General features: G+C 43.8%; 1 protein-coding gene across 1 annotated transcript; it reads left to right on the top strand.

The window, feature by feature from the left end:
• Positions 1–3260: 3260 nt before the first annotated feature.
• LOC130477905 (olfactory receptor 1B1-like) lies at positions 3261–4196 on the top strand. Its single transcript, XM_056849989.1, has one exon. The coding sequence runs from the start codon at positions 3261–3263 to the stop codon at positions 4194–4196; it is 936 nt and encodes a 311-aa protein (XP_056705967.1).
• The last annotated feature ends 9340 nt before the right edge of the window (positions 4197–13536 follow it).

Raw genomic sequence — 13536 nt, 5'->3', positions numbered from 1 at the left:
TTTTTCATAATACTGCGGACTGTCATATAGGCATTAGCTGATAGTACAAATACCCTTCTAGTGTGAAGGAAGTAAAAATGCTTATGCATGTTTGTGCGTGTGGGTGCACCCTTGAGTGTGTCAATGAGAAAAGGAGATGAGTGTAATTTTCATTGTTCCCTAAAGTGTTTTGAATTTGCCTTCTTCTTCTAAACATATTATCTTTTTTGTGTGATGTCCTGTGTGTGTGTGTGTTAAGTGCTGTCAAGTCGCTTCCGACTCATGGCGACCCTATGAATGAAAGTCCTCCAAAATGTCCTATCTTTGACAGCCTTGCTCAGATCTTGCAAATTGAAGGCTGTGGCTTCCTTTATTGAGTCAATCCATCTCTTGCTGGGTCTTCCTCTTTTCCTGCTGCCCTCAACTTCTCCTAGCATGACTGTCTTTTCCAGTGACTCTTGTCCTAGCTCTCTGCCATCCGTTGGTTTAGCAAGGTAAATGTATTAAGATCCTCACACTCTGTGTAGTGCATCAAGATGATCCACACATCTAGCTGTGGATCAGGGGGAATGGAGATTATGCATTATTTTTAACAGGTGCTCTGTCCTCTTCTTATTGTGTGTGTAAAGTGCCGTCAAGAAGCAGCCGACTTAAGGCAACCCAGTAGGGGTTTCAAAGCCACAGCCACAGCCCTAATAACATTTGATTTCAATACTTGATATTTCACAATATTTGGCAGTGCAGATGGTCAGGATCAGGCATCTGTCCCTAGCATCCCATAAGCAAACTCATCCAGACAGGTAGATCTGAAGCAGTAAGACTTTATTGAGAGCAAAAGGCAGATTTAAGAGCTGACTGCCCACAGGCAGGTGAGGCTGGTAATGGCGAATATAGGCAGGTTACATGTTTAAAAGCACTACAGGCTGCGAAGGCAAACATGGCTAAGCAACCCTGAGATAAACGATTCCCAGGAAGGAAGACTAAACAGCGCAGCTGTGGAAAACAGGTTGAGCAAAACTGTACACAGACGTTTACAGGCATGAGAACCAAGGACTTGACATGTGGCCAGAAACTGGCTTAACTCATGCCGAGTTGTTTTCTGTTGCTCAAGAAGGTTGGACCAGAACCAACGGGTTGAAATTAAATCAAAAGAGTTTCTGTCTAGACATTACGAAGAATTTTCTAACAGTTAGAGTGGTTCCTCAGTGGAACAGGCTTCCTCGGGAGGTGGTGAGCTCTCCTTCCCCGGAGGTTTTTAAGAAGAGGTTAGATGGCCATCTGTCAGCAATGCTGATTCTGTGACCTTAGGCAGATGATGAGAGGGAGGGCATCTTGGGCATCTTCTGGTCACTAGGGGTGTGGAGGGGGGAGGTAGTTGTGAATTTCCTGCATTGTGCAGGGGGTTGGACTTGATGGCCCTGGTGGTCCCTTCCAACTTTATGATTCTATGATGTCAAGAGCCTTTACTCCTGCTAACGGCAAAGGCCTGACACAGATGTGGCTAATCTTACAGCTGAAATGTAATGTTTAAAAATGTTTGATAGTGTTTGATTGCAAACATGCAGCAACATGTAGCAGCAGACAATTCATGTGTGTTCATTTCTGTACTAGTTTCTATACCTTCATATTTCTATACCTTCATATAATAACCACTACAGGCAGCTGTAGTGCTTATTATATGAAGGTATGTACATGCAATGGAATGTACTGTTTTAAGTCTTTTATTATTAAGAACAACGGTAGCAGTAATTCACATGGCAGATCTAGAACACATACAGGGAGCTGCGTTATACTGAATCAAAGCGTCTGTAACACTTTTAAAACCATACCCTTTTGAGAAGTTTTGTTGTTGCCTATTTAAGTGATTCCTTTATCTGGTGGTGATCTCTAACAATTTCCATTGGATATTTGACTTCAACATTCACAGACAAGAATTTTTAGAAGCAAATTCACTTCAGGCTTATCTCCATTCATATATGTCTGTATCATTTGACCTCAGCAAAATTGCTTTGTGGTAGTTCTCCGCTATCTCTCTTCCCAGAAGACTATTTTAAATAGTATATTCAAAACAAGTATCGAAATGAACACATATGAAGCTGCCTTATACTGAATCAGACCATGGGTCCACCAGGGTCAGTATTGTCTACTCAGACTGACAGCAGCTCTCCAGGTTCTCAGGCTGAGGTCTTTCACATCTCCTCCTGCCTGGTCCTTTTAACTGGAGATGCCGGGGATTGAACCTGGGACCTTTTGGATACCAATCAGATGCTCTTCCACAGCTCCAAAACTGCCATGAAGCTTGCTGAGTGTCCTTGGGCCACTCACTCACTCTCAGCCTAACATACCTCAAAGGATTGGTTTTTGTGTGTGTGCCGTGAAGTCACAGCTGGCTTACTGTTTTCAAGGCAAGAGACGTTTGGAGGTGGTTTGCCATTGCCTGCCTCTCTGTGTCATGACTTTGGTGTTCCTTGGGGATTGCCCATCCAAATACTAACCAGGGCAGACCCTGCCTAGCTGCTGAGATCTGACGAGATCAGGCTAGCCGAGGTCTATCCAGGTCAGGGCACCAAGGATTGTACTGAGAAGGAAAAAAGAGAAAGGGAGAACAATGTATCCCGTCCTGAGCTCCCAGGGAGCAGGGTGGAATAAAACAGTTCTAGCTTGACAGGTGATATAAAATAGTTTGCTTTTTATGACACGATGTTTAGCAATTGTCAAATCCTAGAAAATGAAACGACCACCATTTTTTGCCTTCAAGTCCCAGCTGACTTATGTGACCCCATAGGATTTTCAAGGCAAGAGACATTCAAAGGTGGTTTGCCATTGCCTGCCTCCACATCACGCCCCTGGTATCCCTTGGAGGTCTCCCATCCAAATACTTGCCCGGGTCGAGGCTGAGAGTGTGTGACTGGCCCGAGGTCACCCAGCAAGTTTCCACGGCAGAGTGGAGTTTCAAACCTTAGTTTCCCAGATCCTAGTCTGACACTTCAACCGCTACACTACGGCTACACTGGCTCTCCATAGAAACTGCTTAGGGTTTAAGACTTCAGTGATTGAAAGGTTAATTTTTCCCAGCATTTCAGTTCAAAATGGGTCTACTTTATGGTAGAAGGTTACATCGCACTTTCTCAAAACACTTAGGCTTTAAGATCTCAGTATCTAAAGTTAACATTTTCCAACATTCCATTCAAGACAGGCCTACTCTATGGCAAAATATTATATCTGTAAGACCTTTTGGTTCCTTCTGACTGCATGCAACTGTGATTCTCTCTGCAGCTTCCATGGGCTGTGAGAATGGAACAGGCGTTGTGGAATTCGTCCTTCTGGGTTTCTCCTCACAACCTGAACAACAGACTCTCTTCTTCATCACCTTTCTGCTGATGTATGCAGCAGGCATTCTGGGCAACATCGTGATGTTCATTCTGATCACCGTGGATGCTCGGCTTAAGACCCCCATGTACTTCCTGCTGCGTAGCCTTTCGGTGGTGGATGTGGGTTTCCTCACAGTCACGGTGCCCCAGATGCTGGTTCACATCCTCTCCTCTTCCAAGATGATCCCTTTCTATTCCTGTATGGCTCAGTTCTTCTTCTTCTATGTGTTTGGTGTCACGGACATCTTCATGGTGAGTATCATGGCTCTGGATCGCTATGTTGCCATTTGCAACCCACTCCACTATGCTACAGTGATGAACCAGAAGGTCTGTGGACATTTGGTGGCTGGATGCTGGATAGTTTCCACCCTCCATTCCATGCTTCATACTGGCCTCCTCCTGCGCCTCAGTTACCGTGGAGACAATCACCTGTCCCACTTCTTCTGTGACCATCAGCCCTTGCTCCAGCTCTCCTGCTCAGACACCACCATCAATGAAGCTGCCATCTTCTTTGAGGGTGTTCCTGTCATCCTTGGGACTTTTGTCTTCATTATTGTCACCTATGTCCGCATCGTGGCAGCTGTGATGAAGTTCTCTTCCTCAGGGAGGCGCAAGGCTTTCTCCACCTGTAGTTCCCATCTTACCATGGTGGTGCTCTTCTATGGGGCAGTCATTGGGGTCTACTTCCTACCCACATCCAGCTCTTCTTCTCAACGAGGGACCATTTTTGCTATCATGTACACTGTCATCACCCCAATGTCCAATCCTTACATCTACAGTCTCAGGAATAAAGATGTCAAACAGGCCCTGAGGAATCTCTTGGGTAGGGCATCTTTTTCTCACTAATAATTGTGAGAAATTGGTCATTATGCATCCCTACCCTTATACTTCATATGTGATTTTGTCTGTTATTAAGAAGGGATGGCCAAAAAGGGCTGGAGTCATTCATTCGTTCCTAGGGTTGCCAGGTCCCTCTTCACCACCGGCGGGAGATTTTTTTGGGGCTGAGCCTGAGGAAAGTGGGGTTTGGGGAGAAAAGGGGCTTCAACGCTGTAGAGCCAAAGCGGCCATTTTCTCCAGGTGAACTGATCTCTATCAGCTGAAGATCAGTTGTAATAGCGGGAGATCTCCAGCTAGTACCTGGAGGCTATGTATGGTATACAAATAACTCACTCTACTGTAATGGGTATTGGTCAAATAGGACAGTAGTAGGCAAAAGTAAACAAGCAAAAATAGCAAGGTGCAATCAATGTATTACACAAGTGTAACAAGATAAACAAGCAAAGCTAAGCAACCGAGGTTACAAAGCAAAGTAGTAGAACAATAAACTTAATACTAATAAATATGCAAAAGTTCATGTGAAGCATATAGTTGCGTTCTAGTCAATTTCATGTTCTTCAGACAACGGAGAAGTAGGTGGTGGTAACGCGGCTCCGGAAGTATTCCAGCGCTTTCGCTACACAAGGTAGCTTCATCAGCCACGAGGGCTTAATTGTACAATTCCTAGGATAAATTTGGAGCTCCCGAACGGGCTGCTAGCAAAAAATTCATACGTATGAATTGACAGAGTTTGAACTGCTAATAACCAAGAACGATTCTCATCTATTAGGAAAAATTTATAAACTTCTTTTAAAATATGATACAGAAGAAGAACAAGTAAAAACGAATATGATTAAATGGATGCAAAACTTTGGCGAAATGATCAACATAGAATCTTGGGAAAGACTCTGTAACTCTGAATTAAAGTATACTGTGTGTCAAGAAGTTAAAGAAAACTGGTACAAAACATTTTACAGATGGTATTTGACCCCAAATATGCTCTCTCATATGACATCTTCCGGAAAAAAAGGCGTTTGTTGGAAATGTCAAAATACAGACGGGTCTTACTTTCATGTTTGGTGGACATGCCCTAAAATTCAACAATATTGGAAACAGATTCACAGAGAACTCCAGACGATATTGAAAATGAAGATACCACAAGATCCCAAATATTATTTACTTAGTATCGTCCCACCAAACCTGCCTTTGAAATTTCATGATATTTTTAAATATGCCACAACAGCAGCAAGAACAGTTCTCGCAAGGACTTGGAAACAAACGTCTACTCCCGAAATTGAAGAATGGAAAGAAAAGCTTTTAGACTATGCCAGTATGGCAAAAATGACTTTTATCTTAAATCCAAAGATTAATGAATCTATGGAACAATTTAATGAAAAATGGGAGTTATTTTATACTTATATGTCTTCTAGATAAGCAATTGACCAGTTAATATCTTTTTCAAAACGATATATTGACAAATGAAAGATATTTATCTCTAAAATGCCATTTTATTAGATAAATCATATAATGTTTGTTTGATATTTGTTGTACTCTATGAGCTTGTCTTTTAACGAAATTCTAACGATGTTTTTATATATTAATGATCTATTTTCCCCCTTCCTTTTTTTCCCCTTCTGTATCCCCTAAAATATAAAATAAAACTTAAATAATAATAATAATAATAATAATCTAGAGTGATAAATTAAGAGTGACACATATATGGAAAGAAAATTTTAAAATTAAAGGAGGATATGTGATTACTGTTATATCTGTATGGAACAAATTGTTCGGCCAATGTGACTAAAGTACAGTAGCCTCAGCTAACTCATTTTAGCTTCTAGGGAGAGTTCACGCTTGATTTGATCTATAACCCACTGATTTGTTTTTTTGGCAGTCCACAGTATCCGTAACACTCTCCTCCAACACCACATTTCAAAGGAATCTACTTTCTTCCTATCAGCTTTCTTCATTATCCAGCTGTCACACCCCTACATAGTAATAGGGAATATGATGGCATGAATTAACTTAGTCTTGGTGGTCAGTGACACATCCTGACTCATGAGATTTTTTTCTAGCTCCTTCATGGCTATAACTGGTATATAAGTTACAGATTAATAGGGTTGCCAGGTCACTCTTTGCCACTGGTGGGAGATTTTTGGGGGCGGAGCCTGAGGAGGGCGGGGTTTGGAGAGGGGAGGGACTTCAACACCATAGAGTCCAATTGCCAAAGTGGCCATTTTCTCCAGGCTAACTGATCTCTGTTGGCTGGAGATCCGTTGTAATAGCAGGAGATCTCCAGCTAGTACCTGGCGGTTGGCAACCCTACAAATTAATGATGCTTATAACAAAACAAAAAAGAATAATCAGTGAGAGCAGATCAAGACTGCTGAGAAGGGCAATGTAGGAAAATCAAGCAAAGTTACACTTAGGGTTGCCAAGTCCCCCCAGCAGAGGCAGGAGATGGGGGAGTAGGGTTGCAAGATGCAGGTTGGGAAACTCCTTGAGATTTAGGGATGGAGCTCGAGGAGGACAGGGACTTCAGTGGGATACAATGCCATAGAGCCTGTAATGTTTCTGGGTTCCAAAAAAGAGACCAAAAGAATGAGGAGTAATTCAAAAGGCAATAATTGTATACAATTATGCATTTTATGAAGAGAGTGGACAGGGAGAAGCTTTTCTCCCTCTCTCATAATACGCGAACACAGGCTCATCTGCTAAAGCTGGAGGGTGAGAGATTCAAAACAGATAAAAGGAAGTATTTCTTCACACAACACATAGTTAAATTGTGGAACTCATTGCCCTAGGAGGTGGTGATGGCTGCTACCTTGGAAGGCTTTAAGAAGGGACTGGACATGTTCATGGAGGAGAGGCATTCATGGCTACTAGTTGATCTAATGGGTAGGAAAGATTATGTGCCATAAGTTGGAGTTTTGAAGAAGAAGAAGAAGAAGAAGAAGAAGAAGAAGAAGAAGAAGAAGAGTTGGTTTTTATATGCCGACTTTCTCTACCACTTAACAGAAGTATCAAACCAGCTTACAATCACCATCCTTTCCCCTCCCCTCCCCACAACAGTTACCCTGTGAGATAGGTGAGGTTGAGAGAGCTGTGACTTGCCCAAGGTCACCCAGCTGGCTTCATGTGGAAGAGTGGGGAAACAAGATTCACCAGATTAGCCACCGCTGCTCATGTGGCTTATAAGCGTCTTGAACAGCCATAAGACTAGGGATGCCAACCTCCAGGTACTAGCTGGAGATCTCCTGCTATTACAACTGATCTCCAACCGATAGAGATCAGTTCTCCTGGAGAAAATGGCCGCTTTGGCAATTGGACTCTATGGCATTGAAGTTCCTCTCCTCCCCAAACCCCTCTCTCCTCAGGCTCTGCCCCAAAAACCTCCCGCTGGTGGTGAAGAGGGACCAGGCAATGAGGCAACCCTATAGCAGGGGCAGATTGGCCATGCCACCAGGATTTCTTGGATTGGGCCATTGGCCTCTGGCCCCCATTTGGGTCAGCCCAGCCCAGTGGCAAAAAGCGGCCACACAGGTAGGGTTGCCAGGACCCCCTCCTGATCAACAGGAGGTTTTAGGGGGCGGGGATGGGAAAACTGCAGGTGCACGTGGGCGCCCACATGCAATGACACCACTTCTGGTTTTACTTCCAGAAGAATTGGTTTTTATATGTTGACCTTCTCTGCCACTTAAGGCAGAATCAAACCGGCTTACAATCACCTTCCCTTCCCCACAACAGACACCCTGTGAGGTAGGTGGGTCTGAGAGAGCTGTGACTAGCCCAAGGTCACCCAGCTGGCTCCATGTGGAAGAGTGGGGAAACCAACCTGGTTCACCAGATTAGCGTCTGCCGCTCATGTGGAGGAATGGGGAATCAAACCCAGATCAGAGTCCACCGCTCCAAGCCACCACTCTTAACCACTACACCACGCTGTCTCTCATAACAGTTCAAGCTTCAGGGTGCCAAAAATGTAGGTCCGCCACTGTTTATACCACTTGCTGTGCAGCACGGGCAGGAGGGTGCTGTTGCCATCCTCCTGCTTGCAGGCTTCCTAGAGGCAGCTGGTTGGCCCCTGTGTGAACAGATTGCTGGACTTGATGGGCCCTGGTCTGATCCAGCAGGGCTGTTCTTATATATTTATGTATTTCAGAGGACATTTTGGAGGAGTGTGAATGGTCTCAGTCGATTTAGCTGTGTGTTCTTAAATCTGTGCACTGCTTTCCCTTATCAATTGGGCTTTGTCAAGAGAGAAGCCATCGTAGAGGAAAATTCCAGCTGAAACTCTCATCTTCTGGGAAACTCTCCCCACCCCCCACCCCCAGACTGACAGTTACTCATAGGGTTGCCAGGTCCCTCTTTGCCACCGGTGGGAGGTTTTGGGGGTGGAGCCTGAGGAGGGTGGGGTTTGTGGAGAGGAGGGACTTCAATGCCATAGAGTCCAATTGCCAAAGCGTCCATTTTCTCCAGGTGAACTGATCTCTATGGGCTGGAGATCAGTTGTACTAGCAGGAGATCTCCAGCCACCGCCTGGAGTTTGGAAATCAGCACAGAAGCGAATATTATAACAAGTGTAATATTATAACAAGTGCAAAAGTGTATTAAAGAATGCTACACAAACATACAATGAGCAATACTATCACAATCTGCTACACCTATCCTAAACTAATATATAACAAGAATAAGAGTTCTTATGTATCACTATATAAGAACTCTTATTCTTGTTATATATTAGTTTAGGATAGGTATAACATTAGTAGTAGATTGTGATAGTATTGCTCATTGTATGTTTGTGTAGCATTCTTTAATACACCTTTTGCACCTTGTTATAATATTCGCTTCTATGCTGCTTTCCTAATCCCAGTGATACATGCGCAGTGGTGTCTACTTTCCAGCCACCTGGAGTTTGGCAACCCCAGTTACCAAGGTCTCCTTGAGAGCCTGTTAATCTTGCCCAAGTGGTTCCAAAGGAGCCAGACTGGTTGAAAGAAACCAATCTAGTAAGAAACTGCACCCAAGACAGCCAGATCATTTCTTAAAACTTGCTTTAATTTCTCTCAGTGGATTTTTCCAGTCCAAAAACTCCCCAAGGACTCCTGTTGTCTTTAAGAAAAGCCCAGTGAGATCAATCACGAAACTTTAAGGAGTTTCTTGGAAGTTACTTCTGCAAGTAAATTGGTTTGCTCAGCAATTGTTTCAATTCCTATGTGGCTTGCACCTGGCTTGAAACGATCTCCACACGGGTTGGCTCTGTTGTTAGCCTAATGGTAAATTTAAAAATGTGCCTTTTGCTATGAATCTTTGTCATACCACCCTTGTACAAATCTGTGGTGAGATCACACTTGGAATACAGTGTACAGTTCTGGTCCCCACACCTAAAAAAGGATATTGCAGAGCTTGAGAAGGTGCAGAAAAGAGCAACCAAAATGATCAGGGGGCTACAGCAACTGCCCTATGAGGAGGGGTTAAAACTCTTAGGGCTGTTTAGCTTGGAAAGAAGGCGGCTGAGGGGAGACATGATTGAGGTCTATAAAATTATGCATGGTATGGAGAGAGTGGACAGGGAGAAGCTTCATAATACCAGAATGTGGGGTCATCTGCTGAAGCTGGAGGGGGAGAGATTCAAAACAGATCACAGGAAGTATTTCTTCACACAACACATAGTTAAATTGTGGAACTCCCTGCCCCAGGATGTGGTGATGGCTGCCAACTTGGAAGGCTTTAAGAGAGGAGTGGATATGTTCATAGAGGAGAGGGGCATCCATGGCTACTAGTCCAAATGGATACTAGTTGTGGTGCATACCTATTCTCTCCAGGATCAGAGGAGCACGTCTATTATATTAGGTGCTGTGGAACACAGGCAGGATAATGCTGCTGCAGTCATCTTGTTTGTGGGCTTCCTGGAGGCACCTGGTTGGCCACTGTGTGAACAGACTGCTGGACTTGATGGGCCTCTGTCTGATCCAGCAGGGCTTTTCTTATGTTCTTATGAACCATGCTCAAGATTTAGGTTGAGATACAGATGTTGAACCAATTGGGAACAGTGACCAGAGTGCTATTAAGTTCAGCATGAATGTCAATGGAAAGTTGCTCCCAAAGTCTATAGCAATCACTTTTGATTTTTTTTAAAAACATAGAACTTTACAAAAATGAAGGGAATAATCAGACGGGAGTTAAAAGGGAGAAGGAAGGGAGTTAAATCCATCCAGGATGCCTAGAAACTATTTACACTAAATGAGGCCTAGATAGAATGCATATCTCATTAGGAAAGGTACCACCAAGTCTAAAAGCTTGGCTGTGTGGTTAATGACCCAAGTCAAAGAAGCCGTAGAAGGCACAATGGCTTCCTTTAAGAAGTGAAAGGTTGGCCCACATAATTAGGATAGAAAAGACCATCGGTTTCTAGCAAAATGGACCATAAAGTGAGCAAAAAGATGTGGAGGAGTGGGGTATCAAACCCGGTTCTCCAGATCAGACTCCACCAAACCACCACTCTTAACCACTACACCATGCTGGTGTGGTGTCCTAATTCGGTTTTAGGCAAGACATTAAACGTTAAAATGGATGAACTCCCTGGAGAAACTGTGCTAGTCTGATCAAAACCCTTTCTCTGGAAATTCCTGAGATGTTCTGTTTGGTTGGGAATATCCAAATTTGCCCCCATTTTCCCTTTCAGGTGCCCCCACAGTAGAAATTACAATCATGGGAAGACTGGTCAACCAGTCCACAAGGAGGCCTTAAAGCACATAGTGTAAACTTTTATTTATATATTCGTTTATTGCTCATGAACAACAAAGTCATAAGCATATACATATGACATAGGTGCCTAGAATGTATAAAAATACATGAAGTGTAAAAATCTTATAATAAATTTATACATGTTCAACAAAATCTCTTAGGCTACAAGCCAAGTGTCATTTACCGGGGTAGTTTTGAAACCATTACCTGGGTTAAACATTTGGCGACCTGATGGATTTTCTCGCTATCTACCTCTAAGTCTGATAGGAGAAAGGGAACGATCCAGGGTTCAGAGGGAAGATTGTACTTTGTTAAGATAGGTGTGATCCACGTCGTTCTCTCTTTGTTCCAATTTTTGCAAAATAGAAGTTAAGTAAACTTTTATTTAAAAAAAAATATTTTGAATTGCCTTCAGAAACAGGTGTCATTTTTGGGGACGGCTCCTGATTGATCTGGAGTTCTTAACATGTGACAATAATTTGTAATGAGTCTAAGTACACTGCTTGGTAGGATTTGGTAGGATACCAATAGGGTTGCCAGGTCCTACCTCTCCTCCAGCAGGAGACTTTTAAGGCACAGCTCGGGATCACGCAGCGACATGTGGATGCACCGATGCGCGTCACTTTTGGTTTACAACTGGACGTCCCGCCTTGCGAGAGGCCTTATGTCACTCAAACTCTTAGTTGTAAACCGGAAGTGTAAACTGGAAGTAACCTGCAGCAGCGTGTACGCTCGTGCATGTTTGCCCGTCGACCATCAGCTGGTCGGCGGGCAAAGGGGCAAATTGCCGGGGGTTTGCCCGCCACCACCGGGCACCTGGCAACCCTAGATACACATTTTAGTATAATTTATAGAGACAGGGGTGTGGAACTCCCCCCCCCCCCATCCCACCAATGCTGCAAGCCTGATAACAACGGGTTTTTGTTTGGCTAAAAATTCATGTAGGTCATGGATTATATATTATAGCAATCCACAAAAGGCAAACACAAGCCTTTTTGTAATGGGAAGCTTTAAAGCATCAAATGCTTTATAATTCTTTCTACTCCAAACCCGTAAAAGCTGGAGATAATCCCCAGCTCATCCTGTTTGGATCTCTGTAAACCGTTAAGAATAGGCTCCTAGCGGCACACTTACATTCCCCAGGCTTGGGCTGAGGTTGAGTAGCTGACGCTGACTAAAAGACAGGACTACAGGGTGAACAGGGTTGCCAACCTCCAGGTACTGCAGTTCTAAAAGAATTAGTACCAATATTCTATTATGCAAAACAAAACTTTAGTGAAAGTAAACAAAGTGCAAGGGTGAAACAAGACACTATTCAACAACACGATACAATTAACATATACGTAGCTTTCAAGGAGTCTTCAAAGTAGTCGTCTAGAGTTAATAAGCTAGTCCAAAAGTTTTTCTTTTCATGAATGTTCTTAAAAAGACGGTGGAAGTAATCAAATCGAAACGCAGTCCGGATTAACTTAACGTTTTCACCGCCGCAGCGGCGGCTTCATCAGCGCACCGTTTAAATGACGGGAGACAAAGCTCCTCTTAATATTGAAGTAATTAATTCTCTGAAAGGGAATTCAAAAGCGCTCGCAGCCTCCCCTCCCCAAACCCCACCCTCCTCAGGCTCTGCCCAGAAAAACTCCAGGTATCTGATCTTTTTAGTTGGGAGATTTAGTTGTGATTCCAGGAGATCTCCAGGCAACCCTAGAAGGAGAGAAGGAAACAGGAAAAAGGAAGATCCCATGGGGGCTTTCAGGAAAGGATTGATGATTGTCTCCTCATCTGGAGTTGATTTGGAGGGATAAAAATTGTAAGAAAGGTCTGATCAGAGGAAGACCTTAGAGGAAGAAGAGCACCCGTTTTTGGGTCCACTGATCAATAATTGAGGTTACATACCCAGAGAGGTATACCCACAAGTTTATTTTGCAAAACCCCAAACCCCACCCTCCTCAGGCTCCACCCCCCAAAAATCTCCAGGTATTTCCCACCCTGGAGCTGGCAACCCTACCTGGAGGGCCAAACAAACAGGATATTGAGGCCCCGCCCCTTGATGCTGCTTCCCCCCCAGCACTGGCATTCAGTGGTTTGCTGGCTTTCTATATGGAGGCTTCCTTGAGTCCTCATGGCTAGTAGCCATTCATGGATCTCTCATTAATGGTTCATTAACTAGATATCCCTTCATTACTGGAGTTAGGACCTGTCAAGAATCCTTTTTCAGATTGCTGTTAAATCTAGTCCAAATATCACAGTAAGCAAGGTCAGAGTGAATGAGGGCTGCCAACCTCCAGGTGGTGGCTGGAGATCTCCCACTATTACAAATGATCTCCAGGTGACAGAGATCAGTTCCCCTGGAGAAAATGGCCACTTTTGCAATTAGACTCCATGGCATTGAAGTCCCTCCTTTCCCCAAACCCTGCCCTCCTCAGGCCCTGCCCCAAAAATCTCCAGGTATTTCCCAAACTGGAGCTGGCAACCCTAGGTTGGCAAACCTAGCACACAGACATCAACACAGAATGGAGATCAGCATTATCAGTGGCTGCTGTCCGCACATCAATGTAAAGGGGTCAGATCAAAAGTTGGCAATTCTAGGTGAAACTTAACCTATTTCCAGTTACTGTAGGGAGAC

This window comes from Euleptes europaea, chromosome 1 (assembly GCF_029931775.1).
Source record: "Euleptes europaea isolate rEulEur1 chromosome 1, rEulEur1.hap1, whole genome shotgun sequence".
Classification (NCBI taxonomy): Eukaryota; Metazoa; Chordata; class Lepidosauria; order Squamata; family Sphaerodactylidae; genus Euleptes; species Euleptes europaea.
The sequence above is the reverse complement of the archived record's forward strand: the minus strand, read 5'-3'. Positions and strand labels throughout refer to the sequence as shown.

What these genes read in the sequence shown, in the direction of transcription:
- LOC130477905 (XM_056849989.1), top strand. Translation starts at nt 3,261, where the DNA reads ATGGGCTGTGAGAATGGAACAGGCGTTGTGGAATTCGTCCTTCTGGGT.